At 42.4% G+C, this 23,939-nt stretch overlaps 2 protein-coding genes across 14 annotated transcripts; both read right to left on the bottom strand.

Moving 5' to 3' along the window:
* Window positions 1–535: 535 nt before the first annotated feature.
* Window positions 536–11,459, bottom strand: tmem237b (transmembrane protein 237b). Of its 3 annotated transcripts, XM_088401655.1 has the most exons (14): window positions 10,626–11,459; window positions 10,261–10,296; window positions 6,804–6,835; window positions 6,691–6,704; window positions 6,553–6,612; window positions 6,345–6,473; window positions 6,067–6,157; window positions 5,836–5,993; window positions 5,373–5,505; window positions 4,728–4,919; window positions 2,482–2,555; window positions 2,293–2,380; window positions 2,052–2,173; window positions 536–1,984 (listed from the first exon to the last, which is right to left on the bottom strand). In XM_088401655.1, the coding sequence occupies exons 1-14, from the start codon at window positions 10,644–10,646 to the stop codon at window positions 1,929–1,931; spliced, it is 1,206 nt and encodes a 401-aa protein (XP_088257781.1). In that variant the 5' UTR covers window positions 10,647–11,459; the 3' UTR covers window positions 536–1,928. The 3 variants fall into 3 exon arrangements, with proteins under 3 accessions (XP_088257781.1, XP_088257791.1, XP_088257800.1); XM_088401665.1 differs by lacking the exons at window positions 10,261–10,296; window positions 10,626–11,459 and adding an exon at window positions 6,921–6,998; XM_088401674.1 differs by lacking the exons at window positions 10,261–10,296; window positions 10,626–11,459 and having other exon boundaries at window positions 6,553–6,619; window positions 6,804–6,949.
* Window positions 10,868–23,634, bottom strand: LOC148428109 (MAGUK p55 subfamily member 4-like). Of its 11 annotated transcripts, none has more exons than XM_088401605.1 (22): window positions 23,431–23,632; window positions 22,824–22,916; window positions 22,596–22,717; window positions 22,267–22,344; window positions 22,113–22,196; window positions 21,909–22,040; window positions 19,937–20,018; window positions 18,183–18,268; window positions 15,681–15,755; window positions 14,695–14,891; window positions 14,559–14,608; window positions 14,292–14,309; window positions 14,163–14,204; window positions 14,068–14,092; window positions 13,926–13,940; window positions 13,493–13,551; window positions 12,719–12,892; window positions 12,558–12,638; window positions 12,336–12,429; window positions 12,047–12,155; window positions 11,823–11,957; window positions 10,868–11,670 (listed from the first exon to the last, which is right to left on the bottom strand). In XM_088401605.1, the coding sequence occupies exons 2-22, from the start codon at window positions 22,879–22,881 to the stop codon at window positions 11,479–11,481; spliced, it is 1,908 nt and encodes a 635-aa protein (XP_088257731.1). In that variant the 5' UTR covers window positions 22,882–22,916; window positions 23,431–23,632; the 3' UTR covers window positions 10,868–11,478. The 11 variants fall into 11 exon arrangements, 10 of the variants coding, with proteins under 10 accessions (XP_088257731.1, XP_088257740.1, XP_088257696.1 ...); XM_088401614.1 differs by having other exon boundaries at window positions 13,493–13,534; window positions 14,072–14,092; window positions 23,431–23,631; XM_088401570.1 differs by having other exon boundaries at window positions 14,163–14,309; window positions 15,681–15,752.
* Window positions 23,635–23,939: the final 305 nt, after the last annotated feature.

Genomic DNA, 23,939 nt, shown 5'->3' on the forward strand with positions numbered 1-23,939 from the left:
ATCAGTGTCAGAAAGCATCGATGTGCAACCCTGGCCGCGCCTCTTCCCTCCTCGTTTTGGCGCTTTGTCAACTTAATCCAATACAGTAGTACAGTATACTTTAGATCAAGTGCTTTACGAAGTGCTAAACGATTCGTGAGAAAAACACGGCTCTTCAGATTTACTACGTGGCCTAGGAACGTCTTATGCTACCACATGTGGCTGCGGTCATAGTTTTTTTTTTCGTCCTGGAGAATAGGGTGATGGGCTACCGACGAGTGGCGCACGTCACTTACAAAAAAAGATGGCGAGATGTCTGAAAGCCTGGGCCTCCCCATTGAGGCCGCTGATTGATTGGTTTGGCTTATTGAACATATTATACACACAATACAAATGAAAAACAAAAGGTGATTAAGTGCAGAAAAGAGAACTTGACGAATTGACGTTTTTTCTAAACAGAAGTTTTCATTACTGTTACTGTACAGTTGGCTTTAACAATAAGTCATTTTCAGACTGTTCCTGAGTAATATGCAAAACATTATGGCTATGAACATGAACCATTTCAGCCAAGGTGTAGCATTTATTTATGTAAGACTTGTTTTACCAGAAATTATTTACTAAAAAGTTGAGTGAGACAGTGAAACCTTCCATTATGCAACGGTTAAAAGATCACTAGCTGGTGATTGCACCTTTCCACATGATTTAATTACATGAAGTCCTAGAAGGTGAATTTCGTCTTAACTTTTGGTAATTCAAAATGACCTTGGCATTTTTGCATTCACTGTGTACTTTTAATTTAAAAAACAGACTGAAAAAAGCCTACAAATCTCATGATTCATCTGCTGGCGCAGGATGCCCTGGCACACGCTTGGTCTCCTGTACAACAACCCTCCCCACCGAAAAAAAAAAAAACTGTCTCCAGTCCTTCCTGCATCAGGTGGCACCCTGATGATGATGTGGTCACACTGTGGCCAAATGCTGCTTTCATTCTGAAGGTCCAGTCTTTTTCCGTTGTCAACAGTCCTCTTCGCATCACTCGTTTTGTGCCACTACCCGAGGAAGCTCAGGCCTCTGCTGCTATTGTGCCCTGCGCTTTTATGTGGATGCTGTGGCGTCGTTTCGTAAGTTGTCCTGCCAAGGGTTATCCTCTTTCCAAGCAACACTTGTCTCATTAGATTGTCACTATCATTACACATGCTTTGGGGGGCCAATGCCTTCAGGAGTTTGCGCCCAGTCTACCAGGAGTGTTGCGACTTCTTGGGCTGTGCTGAAAGGGGTGCCCTTGGAGGATTATTTGTGCCGCTGCTTCCTTGTAGTCGATTGGCACGTTCACCAGGTTCATTCGATTTTGGAGGGACAGGCCACTGACTGATACTTTGAATTATGATGTCACAGATAGTGTTACAGCTTTTTGCAAACTATGTAAACGACTAGAAAATGTCAGGAAAAAATACACTTGAAGTATTTGGGTTAGTCAAGACAATTTAAATGGCAGGGGGGATGGTTGCTGACTCACTTCTAAGATAAAGTTGCATGCGATCGCACTTGTTTATTTTGCATACGACTGAACTTGTGACCCCGGTGAGGATAGTTGGCTTTTGAAAATGGATGAATGAATGATTTGCACAGGTCACAGTAATCATGGGCAAGTCTTACAAATGACCTTGTCATCACAAAATCTGAAATTTAAAGAGAAGTGTGTAGACTTAATATAGTAATAATACTCAAAGTAAAACTATAAAACAACACTGCTAAATAGTCTTCACAATGTATATGTTCAAAAAGTGTTTACTAAGCAACAATGCAAAACAATCCCAAACACATTCAGTTTTATTTATACATACATATATATACTGTATATATATATATATATATATATATATATATATATATAAAAAGCTAAATGCAAAAATGACAAAAGACATATAGTATCAGTCAGTATGTGACTGTTAGGCGCTCATTTCTGATTTGTTGGGGGGCTCAATTTGCATGGCAATCAGACAGTCTGCGGAAGAGACACACAATTAGACAAATTCACTCAATCTTAACTTTCAATGTAATTATTCTCATACTTTCAGTGTAGTCTCTTTGAGGTCGGATGGCAATAAATATCCAGGCAAGGCCAACCAACAGCGCCACCACAAGGTTGACCGTCACCCAAGAGTGGAGAATTTGATGCTCGGACCCTGGCAACCTTGAGAGTAACAAGATCAGTATTTTGAGGGCAAACTTCTAGTATTGCAAATGAAACTGTTGTTACTTTGCATGAAAGGTTTTCATGGGTGGACATTTTTACAACCCGAAGTACCTTACCATAATGTTGTGTTGGTGTCCGAGTAGAGGTTGATGCGATCACTTGTCATCTGCTGGCTAAGGGAGAGCACCAATGCAGAGAAATACACTGCAGAGGCGAATTGAATTAGGAAGTAGAGACGTTGTTAAAAAAAAAAAAAGAAGCCAAAATAAAAAAAAAAAAAAACAGCAATAGGGGTAAATACTCACAGAATGAGGCGAGAGCCACTGGGTCCAGTGTGATCAGCTCCTGCACGGCCATGGATCCTTTCGCCAAGTTTACTCTGTAACAACAAATTTTTATTTTACTAGTACCCGGTGTTTACAGTATGCCTTGTATAGAGTTGTGGCCACAAGTCTACATAGGCAATGAACACAACTGTATGCCTGCCAAATGGTGGTGAACGGTATTACTGTGTGTGCTCAAGAGTTTACATACCCTCGAGTAGGGGTGTCCAATCTCGGTTCTCAAGGGCCAGTGTTCTGCATGTCTTTTAGCGACACACCTGATTCAAATGGTCAGGGTCAAATGATCAGGATCAATATCAGGCTTCTGCTGAGCTTGCTAATGAGCTGATCATTTGAATCAGGTGTGTCAGGGAAAGAAACCTGGAAAACACACAAGATACCGGCCGTCGAGGACCAGGTTTGGACACCCCTGCCCTAGAGCAGGGAGACCCAGTGTCGATCATCTAGCTATTGTTAGTTGCCCGCATGACATCGCACTACATGAACAAAAAAAAGAATGTCAATCGAGAAAAAAGAACACAGCGTGGATGTGCATGGGTGATAAAGATGATCAAGAAGTAGAGTGTTGTCACAACCTTGCTTCCGGGAGAAACTTCCTCATAAAAGCCTTCCAAGCCTGTATGCTTCATACATTACTTGATATCCCACATTTTATCTTGAAGGATTGTCTGGCTTTTCTCAGACTATTTGGCTATTTGACAAAACTACAGTGGCAATGCATTCTCGACATTGTAGAGTCCTCGAGGGCCGGTGTCCTGCTTGTTTTCCGGTTTTCTCTGCCCAACACACCTGATTCAAATAACTAGCTTATCATAAGCTCTGCCGGAACTTGAAAAGCATCCTCTTCATCTGAATCTGGTGTGTTTGAAAGAGAAGCTTCAAAAACATGCAGGATAACGGCCCTCGAGGACTGGAAATCGACACCTGTGCTCTACAAGTCTCATTGTACTTCTGGGCCAACAAGCTAAAAAAAAAAACAAAAAACAAAAAAAACAGATCTTGTCCCACAGTTACTGCCTGGTAAATGTGTCAATCTTGCCTGGGTCACTTTAGTCTTCCCTGCCCAAAAAGTGAAGTGATGTGTACTACAAGCCTAAGTAAAAGCTGAGCGAGTCAGACTGTCACTGCACTTGGACAAATCCAAACACAGCCCAGGTGTGTATTTTCATTCACAGTGTACTATACTGTAATATCACTAAACCTTGTTTGGTGATATCACAACGAAAGCGAAGATACTAATGTAACATATTTTGGTGTATCGGCATCGCTGGTCATTGAGATATCAACAAAAGCGTCATACAAAGACTTTTGTATTTTTTTGTAAACTTTGGCACTCAACACATCAATAGAGAGCACAATCATGGCTTCAAGTTCAAGTTGCAGGAGATGCTGAACAGCAGTTCTATACAGGTCTTCAGAGGTTGCTACGTTTACAAATCCCAAGTAATGCCCCACCATAGATCGTGGGAGGTGGGCTGCTGGAAAAGTAGATCTCGGGGCAAAAAAGTTTGTGCACTGCCCCAGATGTTTCTAAACATATGACCACAAATACAATTCCAAATACTTATATACCGATATATCAATATACACATACATATACACATACACACAAGATATTGTTACCTTCCTAAAATAATAGCCCACATTATGTTTAGCAAAAATGGATTTTTGTTGCATAAATCATGTCCTCATTATACCGGCCACCTCTACATTCTACCTTGATGAAAGAATTGATAAGTTTTATATTCAGGATTAGGTTTTTATAAATTAAGCCCCTATTTTCTTTTAAAAGGTGATGATGTACTACAAAGTAGGAACAACATGTAATTTCATGTGAATGATGCCTCATGATATAAACAACTCTAACACGATGACAGTTTTTTCAAGGTACTTGGGAGACCTGAAATAAGGCCAAATGTGTGACCGACTGGTTAGAAAATGCCTCTGCTGGCATGTTTGGATGCCAAATTTATCTTTTTTCAGACTCCCACTAAAGTACATTGGCTACAGAAAGTGACAGTTAAAGGCCCCAGCCATCATGAGTACTGGTTTTACATGTCATTACAAATCAGACAAAAAAAGATCTACATCTTCAAAAACACCTAAGACGTCTTAAAAGAAGAACAAAAAAAACCCGATGAAATGCGGACTCAAAAAGCCAGAATGGTATACTACATCAGTAAGAGCGGAAACACAGGCCTTTGTACCTGTCAAAAGCAGCCACAGTGCTGATGGCCAACAGCATATACAGGAGAGACTGCGCTGGATAGGCCAAGCTGTGGTATTGCTCCAGAAGGTTGGACAAAGCCGTGAGGTGCTGCCCAGCTAACACGAACACCACAACTATGTTCCACACTGCAAATCCTGCAAGGAACCCGTGACAGTACAGCGCAAAAATCCTGAATCAGACAAAAGAGAAAAATGTGTTAGATTCACACTTGAGTAGCAAAAATGCAAACAAAAATGGAAGACCATTCACATCCATCAGAGTGGAGAAAGGTAGATAGTCGGTGGAAACACGGCGTTCAGATGCCCAACCGCCGGTCCGAGACACGGTACTGGTCAAACGGTACCGGGCCGCTCCGAAAATAGTGACGTATTTCCATTTTATGTATTATCATCAAGAAAGGACTTTCTTTGGAAAAACCTCGTGCCATATAGGGAAAACAAAACATTTTTTATAAAAGTATTTACCACTTCCTTGTTGGTCAGCCGTGGCGTTTCTTTGAAAGGTTACATATCGTCACGTCACAGTCCACACAGTCAAATGACTCCAGTCGTTTAATTTGGTTTAAGATTGTGGTCCAGGTTATATAGGGTTTATAACAGCCTGAATGTTTGTGTGTGAGTACCTGAAGTTCTCGTGCACCCTGATAGAAACATCCCTGGTGGTCCAACGAGGTTCCATGGGCTGGAAGTCGTTCAAGTTTTCCATCTGGTCACTGGTCTTCCTCCAGTCTGACCGTTCGGCTGCCTGGAAACGCTCTGCACAGTAATGGATACAGTACACAGTCGGCGGAAGTGGCTGGTAACCAAGTATAAATGTACAGTACCCAAGGTGACTTTTAAGGTACAGTATCTGTACTTTATTTGGTTAATACTGCCTGGTCAACTTTTTACTTCCTTTTAAAAGTAACGTTTGTGCTTTCTACTACTTTGGGAAGAGGAGCTGTTTTTTTTTTTTTTAATTTTTTTTTTTTGCGGATAAGTGAACCTGTTGGTGGCGAGCCACGAGAATAATGGGGTACAGTGCTTTCCTTTTGCAACCACTGTGAAGGTGAAGGTTTATAGTCGAAAAGTCAATTCATCACTCACTGTTCCGCTCGACAAAGACCTTTCCGACAGGCTGACTCTGTCCTTGTGGGGCGGAGAACAGGGAATGCTGCGGTATATGAGCTGCTGTGTCTGTGATTATGTCATCATCTTCTACATCCAATTCATCAGGAATTGTCGATTCCGCCACTTTCGACTTCCTGAAATGATGGGAACAAGCTAGGTCACAAACACAACACCCTTCCAAATCAAACAAACGTAGAAGTTTCTTACTTTTTCTTTTTGTTTTTTTTAACTAGTTCTTCATCGGTGGACTGATCCACTACGTCTCCGTTCACCAGGTCCGCTTGGTCGTCTTCAAAATCTCAAAGTGGAAGCAACACAAGTTGCCATTTGCAAGCGGGTATACTGTACTATATGCTACTTCAAACGTACAAGTGACATACGTCTATTTAATAAACAGATGTGTATTGGCATCAAGCAAGAATGAATCCAGCCTTGGGATGACAATACGTATATAAAAATCAATCCAATCTTTGGTCTGGCTCTACCGATAGTTGCTGTCTTTTTCTTCTTCTTCTTCCTCTGAGGAGGTGCATTTGTTGTCGTCTCAGTTGAAAGATGATCGCCAACCTCAGAGGTTCTTCTGCTGCCCCGACCTTCCATTTCTATTCCCTGATCTATAAAGGATGGATTAACAGCTAAATGTGCATGAGCTAACGTGAAATATTTTCAACCGGAAGAGACCGTTGCGCACACCGTCTGTGTCGGCTGCTCCATTTGCCTCTTTTCTCACCCTCTTCTTGTGCTTGGGTACTTCTGTTACCTCGGCATAGTTAAGATAGACTCATGCTTTCATTGAAATAGTGACTTCTTTTCTGTCAGTTCCTTACTCACCATCTGAGACTCCACTTCAGTGTGCACATATAAGGAAAAACAGGAGCAACTATTGTCAAAATAAGACATAAAGACATCCTTTTTCTCTATTTTTAAGAAACTGGCTTGCCTACCTTGGACCTGTGGGAAGAGCTCTTTGTCCCCGCTAAAGAAAGGAACAGAACCACAAGTCACTTATGTGTACTCTTTTAACTATTGTCACAGCAATTGAGAGAACAAGGAAAGTTCACCGGCGTCTTTCTGGCCATTCCACACAAGAATCAGGCAAGAGTGGAGTGAAGCTGCGCACATTACGTCCTGTTGTTAAACCCTCGGCTAAATCTGTGGTCAAGCATCTGCCAGGAGTAGGGATTACTCAGGGCACAGGTCAATGCCTTTCCTACTCTGAGTGAGTGTGGTTGGCTTAATGTATAGTAAAAGAAGTGACTACTGTATTACAAAGGTTAATGTATAGTAAAAGAAGTGACCAGTGTATTAAGAGGCTGTAGGTCAAATGCGATGTTTATATTTCTGCATTACAATAATGATGTGGCACTGGCTGATCTGGGACAGCAACGGCTCATATATGTAAGGACTTGGGGAGCTGAAACAGAAGGTCGCCATTTAAGTCCTGGTACTGACATAAGAATAAAAAATGGCGACGCGCTATTGAAATGATGTTGCGTTCATGGCCTCTAATTTGGTAGACGGGCGCACTTGGCTTGGGTTCGGGTGAGGCACAAGTCTAGTTTTCCACTTTTGTGAATTGGTACATCGCATTTCCGCATGACTCATTCAATCCCAAAGACATATTTTTACGTTTTAAGTGACATTTCGAGACATTCAATCCCAGAAACTTTTTTTATATATATTATTGAATTTTGCTTTCAGCGTTTGGCGAAAGGAAGATCTAAAAATGGCTGGTGCCTAATTCAGTGCTATAGTGATCGATTATTTTAGTACTAAGTACCTATACTTTATGTGTAGTCATTAATTGAAAATGTAATTAATTGTTTTAGTTAGACAATTGTTTTGTCAGACAGACCCTGCCTCAATAGGCGTTTCGGTGCAACCATATTCCATGTCCACTGAGCTTCTTGCAATTTTGTGACTACAAGGAATAAAAATGTTAGACCACCTAAAAACAGGTTTAGGCGCAGGTGGTGTAATGCTAACTAAGTGGATTTGATGGTGGCAGGCAGATGGATTAAGCTCCGGGGTCGTGTATGGTGCATTTAATTCATAAATGTGAACAAAAGGTATGTGCCATTACCGCTGTGTCGTTATACTAACCAATTCATCGAACAACTTAAAATGATTTTCATATGAAAAAGATTTCTTAATTGAGCGTCCTCTCACTCGCCGACAAATCTGGAATATCCGTGCGAGTCGGGTGCAACACATTTAAAGTTATAGGGAGGGGCCGCTCTGATTGCATGGTGGAAACCGGCTGCTTTGATGCACACATGGCTCGCACCGCCTCCGCCTAACTGCAGCAAGCTGCACTTGTCTTCCAAATTGCCAGATCTGGTCTGGCCTCACCCTGACCACACCTGCGCCCTGACGATCGCCAGACCTGTGCCTGAGCACTAAAGTAGAGCTCCATGAGCTTGGGTCAATGTGTTTGACATACCTCTCTTTGCATGTGTGTGGTCTGTCCAAAAAAAATATAATTTAAACGGCCTCTAGACATTAAATTATGTGTTCAAATAATTAGAATTAAAAGTCAAATAGTAAGTGGAAAAAACCCACATTGCAATTACGTCGGAAGCAGAGTGCTGATAAAACTGAATTATTGTGGAATCAATTGTATTGTTGAAATGTAGAACCTGAGATTTTAGGTCAGTTTGGAAATGTGGACTTGGAAATGTGGAGTTCGCTCTGAATTGTGGAATTTAGCCATCTATTATCTGAACCGCTTGTCCTCAAAAGAACTGGGGATGTGCTGGAGCCTATCCCAGCTGTCTTTGGGAGGGAGGGGTCGCAGAGCCTGAACAACAACAATTGCAGGTCACGCAAAGACGAACGATCGTTCTTACGATCAATCACACCAAAAGACAATTTAGACTTGAAATCTAAAGGGTTTGGCCTTTGTGGCTCAAAGACTTGAGTCCACCATAGATACGTGTGCCCATCTCAACATATCAAGCGTGTTTTTGGAATGTGGGACAAAACTGGAGTACCGGGGGAAATTCCATGCTGACACTGGAAGAACATGCAAACTCCACACAGGAAAGAATCAAACCCATGACCTCTGCACTGTGAGGCGGATCTGCAAAACAGTCTTTCACTGTCCTTCCCGCTTGTTAATTTTATGACCAGAATATGGACGGCTTGGTGGAAGACTGGTTAGCAAGTCTGCCTTACAGTTCAGAGTCCCGAGTGTAAATCCAGTTTGCTCCGGCCTTCCTGTGCGGCGATTGCATGTTCTTCCTGAGCCCATGCGGTTTCTCTTCAGGCACTCTGGCTTCTACCCATATTCCAAAACCATGCGTGGCAGGTGTATTGGACACTCTGTCTTGTCCTTTGTGTGATTGGGTGTGTGTGTATGGTTGTTTGTCTCTGTGTGCCCGGCAATAGGTTGGCAACCAGATGGTGTCCCCCGCATACTGCTCATAGACAGCTGGGATAGGCAGCTTCATGCCAGCAACCCTAGTGAGGAGAAGTGGCTACAGAAAGTGGATGGATGAATTCAGTAGGGCCCAAGATATCCTTAATGAGCTGAATGTATTTGTAGCTGGCACTGCAGTCAAGAAATGTGGATGGCAATGTTAAAATAGCTCTTAAATAGTAACTAATGGCGGAGAGAATGAAGTTTGGGGGGAAAAAATGGTGGAAAAATGTTCCCAGCAACCTCAGAACTAAAAATGAACAGCTTGAAATTGAAATAGAAAAAAATGGTCTACAAAAATGTTTCACATCTCACATGAAACATACTGCACTCAACTACTAAATCCCTCACAAGTTAATCCATCATTAAAGTTAGCCTGCCAACAATATTTCACAACATATACTGTACATGTATATTTAATACTGTTGATTGGCGAGTACCAATGCCAAGTATCAGTATGGGGCTTAACCTCATTTCATGGTATTGGCCACACGTTTCTTTTTTTTTTTTTTTTAACTTTCCACAGTAAAATACATATGGACAGAAATCACACTTGGCACATTGGCGATTTAATCTATTATTAAACATGAAATGTCTTGTTTACACAAGCTGCACCTCTCCCCATGTGGCTGCCTAGCCACATCCATGACGTCATTCAATGACAGCTGACCACTAAAACCCTCATGAGGGTCGCAGAGCACAAGAGACTTTTCTTTTGTGCTTTTTCTTTTGCGTGGTCCTTTTCTAGTGCTCCTTTTTTTGTGTGCCATTTTTTCCCTGTGTGCTGTGCTTTTTCCCTGTGTTCTCTCATGTTTTCGTTTAAGCTCTGGTAATGTGTTTTCTTTTTGTTCACTTGTTTTTGTGATTTGAAATTCAGGGCCACCATTGGTTTAGGGCGGAAACCAACATTGTAAAATGGTTAAAATTTCAAAAAAGTTGAACTCCCATTATTAAGCTCTTTTAATGATTTTGATACTGACCTGCGGCAAAGGCGGGAGCGCTCGAGGTCGCACTGTCTACAAGAGTCAACAAAACACAGACGTGGCGTCACAATTACGATACATCTATGTCCCGAAGGCAACAGTTGTAAAAAAGCGTTTCACAGATCATATAGCAAAATAATAAAAAAATAAATAAAAAACAAAAAAAACCATTAACAATGACAAGTCGATTGGGTATCAAACCCGCTTGTACTGCCTGTCTAGCAAATAAAGATTGCTGGCAATTGAGCATCAGTTTATTAATAAATGCTCATTTCAGCTATTAGAACAAACATTTATAACTTTAGTAGCCAGTATGCAGTCAATACAAATCGCGGTTACTTCAGAACAGAAGCGTTAGTTACCTGGGAGTGTCCGTTGTCCATATTTCTTTCAAAATTACCGGAAGATACTTTTTCCCCCTTTTATTATAAAGATCGTATCCTGGTTGCGATAGGCAGAACAAATTGAAAGTCCCACTCGGAGCATTTCTTCTGGTTTATTTTGGATGCCACATTAAGGGACAGCCACCGAGCCGTTGTTAGCTTTTGCGTCCTGGAGGAACAACGAACGAACATCCGGTGTCGTCAAAATAAAAGCTTTAAAAGCCAGTCAATCTGTAATTTTATTGTTACAAATATTGTATCAATTTAAAATACCCAATCGACAAAGAGCAGGCTCACAATTTAATTTCACACAACAATGTAAACAAGTTTTCACTCAACAAATTATCGGCGAGCATTGCAAGCTCTGGCCCATTTTTACAACACTGTGAAAAAAAGTGACATTTCCTCCCAGCCTAAATTGTAAACATTGAACAGAATAACTCATACTCTTTATTGTAAGTAAGATTGCGCGAAGGACAGTGATCTTACCGTTTAACAATAATTATATTGTATGCATAGCAGAGAATAATTTGGCAGCACAGTGATCATGCAATTAGCACACCTGTGTCATTGCTGAGGTTCTGGGTTCAAATCTCACTTCTTCACTTACGTACTGTGTGGAGTTTACATATTCTCCATAGGCTTGCATGGGTTTCAGAATATGGACGTGTCTCCTGAGTTTGGATGACCACCAAATCAAGGTGAAGTTTACTTCTCGCGCCAAAGTCAGCCGGGATAGGCTCTTTATCATGTGCCGATGGGAAAACATCTCATAGTAAAATTGCTAGCACAATATCTACATTTGTTTCTTTTCAACCTTTTACAATTTTGTCTATGAAGTGGAGGTGGGTCGTATCCAGTTGGCGGGGACCCATTGTGGCTCATCTTGCGCCTTCCCAACAGCGGTCAGCAACTGGAAGCAGGAATCCTGCAAGTCATTGTTGACGATCACGTGATCAAAGAACTGCGAGTAGTGGGACTCCAGTTTGCGGGCAGCCTCCTCCATCTCCTGGAAGTCTTCATCCTATCAGATGCATGTCATATCATACGCCAATCCCTCAGCTCTGTTTTGCAAATATCTTCTACATAGCTCACCATGCGCTATCACTCACTCACTCACTCACTCACTCACTCACTCACTCACTCACTCACTCACTCACTCACTCACTCACTCACTCTGAAGGGGCGGTTGACGTAGTAGTCTGTGGTTATGTACGAATCCTTCCTCGTCTCTCTTAGTTGTTCCAGCGGCGGTGGCTTCACAAAGATGATATAAGCCCGCAGATCATGTGTTCTGACTGCCTGAATGGCCTAAATACGGTAAAAGCAAGTCTGGCATTCCATATGCTCGTTGAAGAAAAGTACAGTACTTCTGTTTGGTAGTATGACCATCCACTCACATTCGGTTCGATGTCAATGATGCAGATCTTCCCACTGTTTAAGACTTCCCTAACAGCTTCTCGGCTTGTGCCGTACAGATTTCCTTTATATTCACCGTACTCCAAGAACCTGCATCGTAAGGGGAAACAGTAGAACGGTTATTAGCGCTTGTGACCAAACGAAGAAAACATCTTAAGGAGCCAGATTTGAAACATTTTGAGGGTCTATACACACAGTATTATAAAACATTTTGAAGCTATGGTTATCTATTACCAAAGTGTACCATGTGTGGAGCTTAAATAACCACACCTGCTTTTGTACACCATGTTTTCAAAAACCTCTCGGGTGGTAAAGTGATATTCTCTGCCAGACTCCTCGTATCCTTTGGGTACTCTTGTTGTGTCTGGTAAAGGGAAATGGAAAACATCAACATTTTGGGTGCAGCGTTATTCTTTGACTCTAGCAAACTTAATTTTTCAGGACTCTGACCGCATAGGCTATAACAAAAAGTTTTTATCGGCGGTCACGTACGAGGTACTGCTCCCTGGAATGTGTTAGGATTCATTTCAATCAAGCGTCTCCGAAGTTCATTCACACCCACGCCCGATGGGCCTATTGAGAGAGGACTGTAACTTTTTGCAACACTTGACTTTAAACACTTTTTTTTACGTGCGAAGTGAAAAGTCACGTACCCAATAGGGCAATGAGGCGGTGCGCATCACTGGGACTGCGTTTGTAGCGCACCACCTCCTCATAGGCACAGTTGAGGGCACTGTTGCAGTTATTGGAACAATTGGTGGGGCAGGACATTTGGACGGTGCTGTGAAAGCGTCTGCGGCATAGACGCAAGCTGTGCCTGAAACCAGCTGAGGGGAAAAACAACAACAACCTTATATTTGCAAATTGCTCTATACCACCCACAATAGAATGATCTATTGTTTCTAACTCCTTCAATGCCATGGATGAGAATTCTTATCTTTTAAAATAGTAATAAAAAGAATAAAATTGTCATCAAATGCAAATTTTTATGTACGGCAGCTGACATCGTTGACTGGTGCTCATCTAAAATTAAACCAATTGAGCATTGTTGTAATAATGGTGACCGTTAGATGACAGTGTTGCCATACATACTACACATACATTACATACTTGTAATTCTGTGTAAGGAATGGAAATCAGTCTTTCATATAATACCACCCTATATAATAATACCAGCCAATGGGATGACACCACCTGCACACAATTGACACTCCAACCAAAAGGCACTCACACACACGCACACACACAAACAAAGGAGAACACAGAACACATACAAAAACTACATATGACCCACGGGTCATAACAACATAGATATAGTACAAAATAATCTGGTGGCCTTGAAATAATGAAAAGGCTCAAAATCATCTGGCACTCTCTGGTTTGCCTTTTCCGAAAGGTTAAATGCTGATGAGAGACTGATAACATACCGAGGTACACTCCAGCAACGCTGCTGCTGAAATCATCTCCCTCTTTGTTGACATGAAAGCAGTTGAAATGGGAAAAAAAAGTAAAGAAAGAATGTCGTACAAGAATTGACATTTTATGCAGGTATAGTCCAGGTCCAGTTTTCTCTTCAGTTCATTTCATTCGTCCGCCCATCGTCTTATGCGCTTGTGTCCATAACATATCCCAAATTAAAAGCGGAATCGAAAAATTATATCTATATTTTTTAGTTACATAAAAATGTAAAAAACAAAAAAAGAGGGGAGGGTCAAAAAATTCTTAGAAAAATTGAATTCTCTGAGCTGAATCGTGCACTTTATCAGATATGAGATGAATTCATTACTAGAGAATTTTAACTGATCTGTTCGATGTGATTTTATGTCACCGTTTTGTGCCTCTAAAAGGTTAATCTCTCACCGACTCGTAGTTCGTCTGATGTTCCACACCAGAAAGCATTCGAATAGAAACAAAAGGTAAAAGATTCCAAACATTATTCTGGAAAGAAAAGGGCTGCGACGCACCGCGTGCATCCGGGCAGCTGACGTAAACAAAGACTTACCTACCAGATTCAAAAGCCTCCTCATCTGGCAGGGGGGAAAGCAGAAACAAACTCAGCATTTTATTTGACAGCACATGCATTGAGGAAACATTTACCTGCTTCGACACATTTCTCATCAATGGCCATTAGGTCCTCCTCTGTGGGGAAAAAAATGGAATAAGGACCGCATCCACTTGAAACGATAAATGTGTGTTGTGAAATTGAGAGTGGTAACGGATCAGTACCTTCGTCCACCGTGCTCACTTCAGCAAAGCAAGGGGGGGGGGATAGACAATTACGTACATTTACTACCCACTCAAAAAATCACAGTGCTAAAGTCATTTCCTTGGACCGATTCGTCCCAGAATGGGCCAAATCAACAGTTTGACAGACGCAATCAGTCGATCGAGTTCCACGGCCGTCCGCTTGCGCAATCAACTCTGAAGCATTTGCAAATATTTGTGAATCGGGCCAATACCTGATATGAATGTTCAAATATTGGCTGAACTCACGTATGTGTATACAGGCGTGCAGCTGGAAAGGCAACAAGTCCCTCTGCTTCCTGCAACATCACGCACATCATGTCAGTAAGGATGATTCCACTTCTTTGTCTTGCTATATATGTGAGAAGAATTGGGCTGAGCTGACCGTTTGAGTAGGGTGCTGGAGGGGATAAGGCCCGCACAAGCCACGTTGCTGGGCAGTTTCTTGGCCTGCCACCACAGAGCGTCTGTCTGGTCTACGATCTCCAGAACGTCGCCTTTCCTGAAGCTCACGCCAGCATCTGTGCAGGGGATGGTGGGATCTTGCTGAGGGCTGTAGTCCACCATAGCACGCACGTAAAGCTGAGGTGTAACAAGATGTTACAGAGACATTAGGAGACACGTTGGGTGGTGTGAGGATTGAAGTGGGAAGAAAGTAGTGTTAATAGATTTTCGATCACAGTCTTCAGAGCGAGTTTTTTTCATTTTGAATAAGCTATTTTTAACTGTGTCGTTCTAGTCTAGGTTTTATTCGGTTGAGCGTTAGTTTGAGTGTTCTCTTTAAAAAACATGAAACGCTGGGGGGGTCAGTGGCAGTTAATAGCACGTCCACTGCACAGTGAAAGGGACCTAAGTTCAAATCCACCTCCCTCCAGCCCTCCTCTGTGGAGCCCGCATGGGTTCTCTCCGGGTACTCCGGCTTCCTCCTACACTCCAAAAACATGCATGGCAGGTGTATTGGACATACTAAATTGTCCTTAGGTGCGATTGGGTGCGTGAATGGTTGTTTGCCTGTGTGCCCTGCGATTGGCTGGCAGCCAGATCAGGGTGCCCCTCGCCTACTGCCCAAACCAACTGGGGTAGGCACCAGCGAGCCTGCAACCCTCAAGAGGATAAGCGGCTCCAGAAAATAGATGGATATTGAGTGCTTGTCGAGCGCAAGATTTAAAAAGAGTCACCAAGTGGGAAAACACAATTCTCACAAGTATGTCTGACATCAACTGACCCGATCCCACTTAATCCTGGGCAATTGACTGATATTAACTTTTTTTTTTGAAGTGTTTTCCTTTTTTGTACATGGAAATGTTATTTCATTTTAGCTGGTTTAGTGGTAGTTAACTATAATAAACTTTGGAAGTGATGACAACTTACCATGGTATGATTGTGAATGGGCCTGTCGGTGATGGGAACCACTTTGAACATGATGGTTCCCTGTGCTCTGGCCTGCTGGTTGGAAAAAAAAAAATCGGATTAAATGTATTCATAAAACTCAATAAAGTTGATGCCCCTTCACTCGGTGCTTCCGTGGCTACCAGGTACTATGTGTGATGACAAATAAAATGACACCAGTGCTGTTTACCAAAGGCAAACAACGGGTTGCTACACACGCTAATCGCTAAAGTGAAACGTAGTCGGGAACAGGGATGTGCGGTCAGGGGAGGCAGAGCCTCACCTGTCATCATGTCAAGTAAAAAAATAAAGAATTATAACATGAAATTTATATTAATATTTGTCCGTTGATTTTTATGTTTGACTAATTTCAAACATTTTGTATAGTTAAAATCGCTGAATTGGCCCATTTCCTGTTCAAATACGGGGATGAAAGGAGAGGTGAGGCAGCGACGAGTCAGGCTTCACCTCTGAATGCGCAATCATCACAAACTGGGTTGATACGTGCAACTGGCGCGTGCTGCTTGCCGTATATCTGCATGTCGCCAATATGTTTGCATATACGTTTTTTTGACCTGATTTTCCACAGTCTGGCTAATGTCTTTATCCATTAAAGTTTAATGTTTGTTAGTGACATATTTAGTTTCGCTGATGGGAAATAAAACCGCAGTGAAAAGGCACAGGGCGAGGCAGATAGTTCTCTGCCACAATGAAGAGGGCGTACGTGAGCAAATGGGTACTTGTTGCGCTGTTCTTCTACGCGGAGGCACCAGGCGAGTCAAGTGCTACTGGTTTTGTATTCTGCGACGTTGGACTGCCAAAACGGAAGAGGATTATATATCTCAGCTTAAAAATTTCTCAAAACTAGACTTTTAGTCAAAAGTGAATGTGATTCACGCCGGTAGACCAACGCCAGAGCTTAAGGTTTGCTTCAAACTACGGGACAGAAGATAACGCGCTCTTTTCAAACGGAGTGGTACACCTGAAAAGAATGGCTATGTGGTTGTCATTCAAAAAAACCGTCTTTCCTGCTTTCCCTGCCGTTTGTTCTCAACTTGTGACAGTATCTGGACTAACACGTGATATTACGCATGGACTTCATCTACAAATAAAGGTAAGACACAAACAGTTTTAATTTCAATCTCATAAAAACAGAGATTAGACTAAGAATAATACAATAGAATATTTAACCCTGGACAACCCACGGGGTCATATCTAAATTCTGGCCTTAAATTAAATATTCTTTATTTTTCTTTTCATGCTTTTCGTTAAGCAATCTGTATTAAATTGATTTAAGTGTCACAATAAAAGTTTTAAAAACAACTAAATACTTCACTGAAGGTCAAAATTGAAATCTGTGGTTTTGTACACCACTCTATACTCTCATTTATGTTGTATGGATTATTGAATGACGACAGCCAACACATTAGTGATGCGCCGCTGCTTATTATGAACATTATCTCTTACACAACTGATTCAAATGATTAGCTCATTAGTAAGATCTGGGGGAGCTTGAAAATTATCCTAATCAGGTGTGTTTAGGAGAGAAAACCGGAAAACCTGCAGGATGCCGGCCCTCGAGGACTGGAGTTTGACACCTGTGGTGTAGAGCAAATGCAGGTTTTTTTTTTTTTTTTACACAATTAGTCGAAAAATTCAGATCATTTTATATCATTTAGCTTTGCTCGGGGCCTGTTTTGGACATGCTGAATCGATTTCCTGATGAGAAAAAACAGACATGCAAACATAAACAGGCAAAATTTGAATGAAAAGAAGCAGAGAAGAATGAATATGATACATGGCGGAAAGTAGGACAGTAGTTTTAGCGTTGAAATTTTTTAAAAACAGTTAGAAAGGACTACCTCATTTACAAAAGCTTTGCGTCTTTGCATTACATAAGCAATTGTTTTGAATGTTGATGGTATGATGTCATGGTTCATAGTGATGATTTCACTGAAGCTTGTTTTGTAAAAAGATAAATAAATACACAAATCGTTTCAAAATCAAAATATTTGTCACAAAAATCCAAATTCAATTCTTTTCTAAAAATCATTCAGGCCCATGCCTCCCCCAACACCTCTACTCCAAAATGTATATATTTTTACTTTTACGGTTCAGGACTAAATCTATTTTTGATTTATTGTTGAGCTCTAAAGTGTAGTCAAGTGTCATTTGTTTACAATGTCATGGACCCAGAAATCTTGCTGTCGCTTCTGAAAAAATTGACCAAGTCATGAAAGTTAAGAATGAGTCCGCAATTTTTTTGTCGTCTGCATTATCAGCAGTGTTTATCTTCTTAATACTTGTGCAGCAAAAAAAAGTAAAAACGACTTAAAAAAGGCAGATAAAATGACTGTATATACTTGAACTGGAAAGTTGGCAGAAAGGATGATTTATGATTATAGTGGCACGTTTCTGAGAACAAGAGCTAATAACGACCCTTGCCCTACATAAGTTTGAAGTGTAGGAAGGATAGCAACCTACCACAACTTGAATGACTTGCTCTGGCTCCAAACCGTCCACGGGAAATCCATTCACCTCTATGATTCGGTCCCCTGCGTGGAGCAAACCTGCTCACACAAATCAGTCATTATTAATGCTTTGGTTGGGCCTTCAGTTCAGATTTGCATCAGTAACATAAACTTGAAAAATTCCATCCTGTATTTTCCATTTTCCATGCATCCAAAAAAGTCTGCTTCAAGCCGTCCTCAACACAATTGTCTAAATGAAATTAGCAGAGGTAGGGCACCTTGTCTGCACTGATAGACTTCCCCTCTGTTCGTCGCCGACAGATGCTCGTTTTGTTTACGGACCGACGGGAATGCGGAGAAAAAAACCCGGCGAATGAAAAATGACAGAATTGCAATTTTTGTCCGTTGTCGTAATTGTTGGGACAGACGTTACGTCAGATGATTTTATTTCCGTCAGCCGCCATGGCCTTTTTGCTTACTGAAACATAATTCAACTGACTTGGATATTTATCTCCTACATAGATGCATCTTTATAATTCAAACTGCAATGAGCCCACAGTCAATGTGACAATAGTCCCTTTACAGTACCACAAAGTTGGGGAATATTACTGTATGTTGAGTGAATAAACTGGGTTGGTTAAATTCACAACTTGTCATTCACAGCTATAACACAACTGACTTTACCAGGGATTTATTTGTAGTTGTTCCCTTTCTTAGTCCTGGTTTAATTTCTTGCTGACAAGAGCAATATGGGATACGTTTTCAAGTACGAAAAAAATGCAGATCAAATTTGCATCTTTTCTCTGATTGGCGCTTGGCCAGGAAATGAAAGATAGAGGCTTTTCAACTCCCTAATTAAATATTTTTTTTAGTAAATTCAACCTCAGCGATACTTTCTTTCACTTGTAGTGTATGTGACATTAAATCGAGACAAATGTTAATGAAACTGTCTTCTATAGTTGTAGAGCAGACAGTAAGAAATGAGAACCAGCATGTACCATTTCAGAGTTATGTAAAGTAAGATAATGCCATCCAGTGGACATGATTGTTAATTGTATCTACATTATTAAACATAATGGTGTACGTATAGTGGCCGAGGGTTAAACCCCTTGGCTATCTTTTGTTTTCATGTTACATCTCTATTACTGTGATATGTTTCAATTGCAATATAACTGTGGAACGACAGATATGTTGTGAACTCTAAGTGTAAACAATAAAACAAAAAATAATTTGTATGAGCGCTGACAGAGGTAGACCAGCGTAGAACAATGACGGACCAGAAAAAAAGTGAAATATCGCCCTGTAGTGGTGACGGAAGGTTGGGCAAAAATACATTGACGACTGACGATTATAATTTCGTCTGGCTTGAAAAAAAATGACGGACCGGACGCTGACAGAAATGGGGCGGTGCTCTGACGAATGACCAATGCAGGACCAGCAAAAATGTGAGTTGCCCACCTCTGCAAATTAGAACTTTTCTAAAACCAACAATCAATAGGCTGTCACACATGCAGACAATTCTCATCAGCTTTTCAAGCTCCCTTTTGAAAACTCCTACCACTGTAGCATAAAAGAGTACAACATTTATGGCATGTAAAGTTTAACAGTTTCAAAATTCCCACCATTGTTCAACACACGCTGGCCAATCTAAAATCGACTTTAATAGTCACTGTTCAAGTTCGACTGCCTTAGGGTCCACAACGTTTAAAAAAAATAAAAAAGTCAAATTTGACGTGAACAGCCTATAATGCTTAAGGCAGAACTTACCACTGCGATCAGCCAGGCCTCCGTGAATCACCCGAGCCACGAAAATCTCCCCAGTGATTTCGTTTCTTTTGATCGTCGCTCCCTAGCGCAGAAAGAAGGAGACTACGTAAGATGTAAGGAGCCATTGAAGTGGAATGACACAGCCAATGGATTCAGTTAAATGAAGAGTGCGGACTGGTGGTCGTGAGATGGAAGAAAACACACACAAGACTTACAAGCAACCCGAAAAGTGGAAACATCAATAATGCAAGATGGAGATGGATAATGAAATGACCAAGAAAAAAATCCAACTAACACAAAGCAGTTTGAAAAGATCCAAAAAGTGTATTTTTTTTTTCTCTTTTCCACCTCTCACGTCACGTCTTCCTCCATTTCTTCCGCCGGTTGCCGCGACCTCCTGTGACAGAAAACGAAGCCTCTTTGGCTTCACCCAAGATGCCGTTAGTAAGAAAATGGGCAGCAGGTGGATTTTTGAGCTTGCTGCGAGGTGATCCGCGACAGGAACCAGACAGCCAGCTGCTAGCCCGGGAGGTGGATGCCACATCTGGGCAACTGCTGAGGGAGCTGGAGGATGATGATATGAGCGAAGAAGGCATGGAGGACAAGGATGGACGGTGCGCTTTGCTCTTGATGGGGATCCTGGGCTGCTCAGCAACTGCACACTTGGCTAGCGAGGGGTCCCTCTCTGTCCTGCTAGTATTGAGGACTGTCTGAAGGCGCTCCACCACCTGGCTGAGCAACGTCAAAGCCTGGGAGTTGTCGTGGGCCGTTTCGGACATGCGCTCGGTCGCAGTTGCCATTTTCTTTCCGAGTAGCTGGATGTCCTTGGTACTGCTCTCCATAGAGCTGGCAGCCAGCTGCACCGTGCTCCGCAGCTCGTCCAGGCTCTCCTGCTTGGCGAGCTCCACAGGGGGCGCCTGAGGGATCTTAACCAGCCGGTGGGGGCACGCAGGGCTCGGAGGCGCTGTGCGAATCCGTGGACTATGGTTTCCCGGCCTTGGAGACCGATTTGGCTGGAGGTGGGGGTCCACGTTGGTATAGTAGGGCACAGAGAGGCAGGGTGGAGATGCAGCCCATCGCTGGGGCGCAGTGGGAGCATGAGTGGGAAGTGTAGGTGATAGAGCCTCATTTCTGCCACACAAGTCTTCGGTGTAGTTGTTTCCAAAAGAGAAAAAAAAAAAGACGGGCCCCAGTGTTACAATCACGTAATGTGACGGATGATGGAAAATGAGGATGCGGTTGAGGATGGATGATGGTCCGATCATTCCTTACCTATCAGGACTGAGCCGTAGACTGACGGAGCAAAGTGATTCACATTCTGCTGCCAATGGAGGTCGGCGTAACAAATTCTGCAATGGTTCACTCGTTTGCGATTGCAGCTCACGGTCGTGGAGTAAGGCGGGCGGGCCGGCTGAAGCGTTTGGCTAAAAGTATCCTCTGCCGATGGGTAGCTGCCTCTGTGCAAGCTACACACGGGTGAATCCCTCCCAGCTGGGCTTGAGATGTGCCTGGATCCCAACATCCCCTCTAAGTGAAGCCCCTGCCGTGTTATGTGCCTCAGGGCGTCCCAGTGAGTGCAGATCCCCACTCGTTGGTTTTTTGCCAAAGGAGACATGGCAGGCAGTTGTGAACAAGTACCCAGAGGGTTGAAAGGCTGTGAAATGACAAAAGGACTCAAAGGACACTTGTTTCAAACTGGTGCTTTCTGCTGATCGTGCCATCTGCAGTCTCACAACACAATCACATTGGGATAAATGCAGAGAATTATTTGAACAGAAACGAACCTTGGGAAATAAAAGGATAACATTGCACTAACCAGGTTGCGTGTCACTGGTACTCAGAGGAAAAAAAACTAATACAGGGTGATCCCATCAAAATGTGACCCAGTTCTGACCTCAAGTGGGGTCTAAGCTATGAATCAGCTCAGACCTTAGCTGATGTAATTTTTGACGTGTTTCTCTTAGCAGCTCACCAGCGGCTGCTTGTTCTTGACCAAACACACAATCCTGGTGGCCTCTTCTTCATCTGGCACATCAGTCGACATTGGTGGCAACACTGGCTCGTAGTTCTTCTGAGCCACAGTGTCATGCGCAGATAAAAGGGCCTGCACGGACGATACAAAACGCTTATGGTATGCCAGAAAACACGTAAATGTGGCATCAGTGAGTTAGCATACCTGTAAGTGAGGCTGTCGCAGGAGTCGGTCAAGCTCCTTAGCTTCTTCCGAACAGCCTGGCAATGCTTTGATGTCAATCAGCAGCTGCAGAGGAAGGGCAAAGTCAGCAAACAGTCAGCGACTAAAGAGAATCCAAAGAAAAGCGGAGTGAAACCTGAAATGAGAGTTCAGAAGCATAGTCCAGAACTGGTGCCGGGGAGTCTAGCAGGTACCTTTGAAGACACTCATACACCTGTTGAACATGTGACAACATTATTGCAGAGTTAATGTCAGGCCGTTCTCCTTCGCGGGTAAGATGATGAGTCGATGACGCTCGCTCAAGGCTCTACCCATAGTGAAGTGTTGAGTAAACCAGCCAGTATCAGATCAAGCTTTATTGTGTGATTACTGTTTTTTTTAGGTACACTATTTGATTTTTTTTTTTACAATGGACAGCGGGTCAATTGACACCTCAAAGATGAGCTAGCATGTGTTTGCGCGCACCTTGAGCAGTGACTGTAACCAGGAGGCATTGAGCAGACTGTGGAGAATCTCTGCCCCATCAACGTCTTGATTTAGTGTCCTTCTTACTTCCTCTACCACATCTGTCAGAATCTGCCGAAGTCCTGCAACACGTTTGCAAACAAGCAACAGTTAATCAAAGGTGAGGGCAGCGGTCTGTTAGCGAAAAACAAAAACAACAAGAAAAACATGGCTATTCACCGTACTCACCCTGCTCTCCCAGTTCACAGTTGGGGCTTAATACCTGAGCCTCCACAGCTTGTCTCATGGTCACTGGAACTTCACCCCTATACTTTGAAGAATCTGAGAATTTTACGAACAGAATAGTATTTTCTCAAGATTATAGAGGTAACTGTTAAGCAAAATGGCTCCGTTGAGGTTTCTCGGACCTCACCGCTGAGTTACAAATAGACACAACAGCTGCTGATCCATAAACATTTTGGGGGCTTTCTGTGACCGATGACCCTTTTTTCTAAAGGTAATCCATTCTTGAGCCGGTTGTTGGTGTGAAAAGGTCAAGGGTTAATGGCACGCTTCACGCCGGTTGTAGCAACATCACTGCTACTAATACGAAGATGCTCAGACCTCAATCTCTGCTTACAATCACGAGGAACGGACAGAATAAAACAGAGTGCATTCGATTCATTACGGGATTAATGCAGAAAAAAAAATCATTGTATTCAGATGTGCACAAGTTGAATTTCAGCCTGTCTGATGTTAAACTGCAAACGTCAAATACAACATGGTCAAGCACAGTAGAGTATTTCGAAAACAAATTCACATCATGAATCTGTGAAAGTAGTTATTGCCATCATACCTCCACGATGCCACAAAATGATGCCACAAAAATGTATTCCGCGAATGCTGCACTATTCATTAATCATCCCATCAATTGTACGCACATGCAAAAAAAAAAATATATTTATATATGTTGTGGTAAATCATTCCCAAGAGACTGACGGCAGAGCAGAGCGTAGCACTGTCATCAAGCTACGTAGAGTGAGAAAGCTGTAATCTCCCCCGATCCCACTTAATCCCGGGCAAGTGAGCCTGTTGCTTGCGGCCACCGGAAGCCAGTTCCTCCCTCACCGGCTGGCTCGTTGCCAGAGAGCTGACAAATCTTCTTAACTCTTTCGGACTAGGTGACATGCAGGCAGGCAGAGCTGTGGGGATGACTCAAGTGTCTCAAACTTTAATAGCTTTAGTCTTTGGCCCGCTAATTTACAGATTTGTTTTTTATGTCTGACTTTTTTCATGCGTGAAGAGGTGGGCTCGCTTTTAAACGGTTCATAACAGGGGCCAAGCATGAGCTGTTTATGTGGTGCT

The sequence above is a fragment of the Hippichthys cyanospilos genome, chromosome 2 (genome assembly GCF_059441005.1).
Source record: "Hippichthys cyanospilos isolate Australia breed blue-spotted pipefish chromosome 2, RoL_Hcya_1.0, whole genome shotgun sequence".
NCBI classification, from domain to species: Eukaryota; Metazoa; Chordata; class Actinopteri; order Syngnathiformes; family Syngnathidae; genus Hippichthys; species Hippichthys cyanospilos.

Coding starts and splice junctions, on each gene's coding strand:
- tmem237b (XM_088401655.1), bottom strand. CDS start 10,646: ATGGACAACGGACACTCCCAG. Junction 6,158..6,344: donor GAAAAAGACAGCAACTATCG/GTAGAGCCAGAC, acceptor TTCCACTTTGAG/ATTTTGAAGACGACCAAGCG. Junction 1,985..2,051: donor TCAAAGAGACTACACTGAAA/GTATGAGAATAA, acceptor TCTCTTCCGCAG/ACTGTCTGATTGCCATGCAA.
- LOC148428109 (XM_088401560.1), bottom strand. CDS start 22,881: ATGAGACAAGCTGTGGAGGCTCAGGTATTAAGCCCCAACTGTGAACTG. Junction 18,269..19,936: donor AGGCCTGGCTGATCGCAGTG/GTAAGTTCTGCC, acceptor TTGTGTGAGCAG/GTTTGCTCCACGCAGGGGAC. Junction 12,893..13,492: donor CGTTGCTGGAGTGTACCTCG/GTATGTTATCAG, acceptor TTTTCCCCTCAG/CTGGTTTCAGGCACAGCTTG.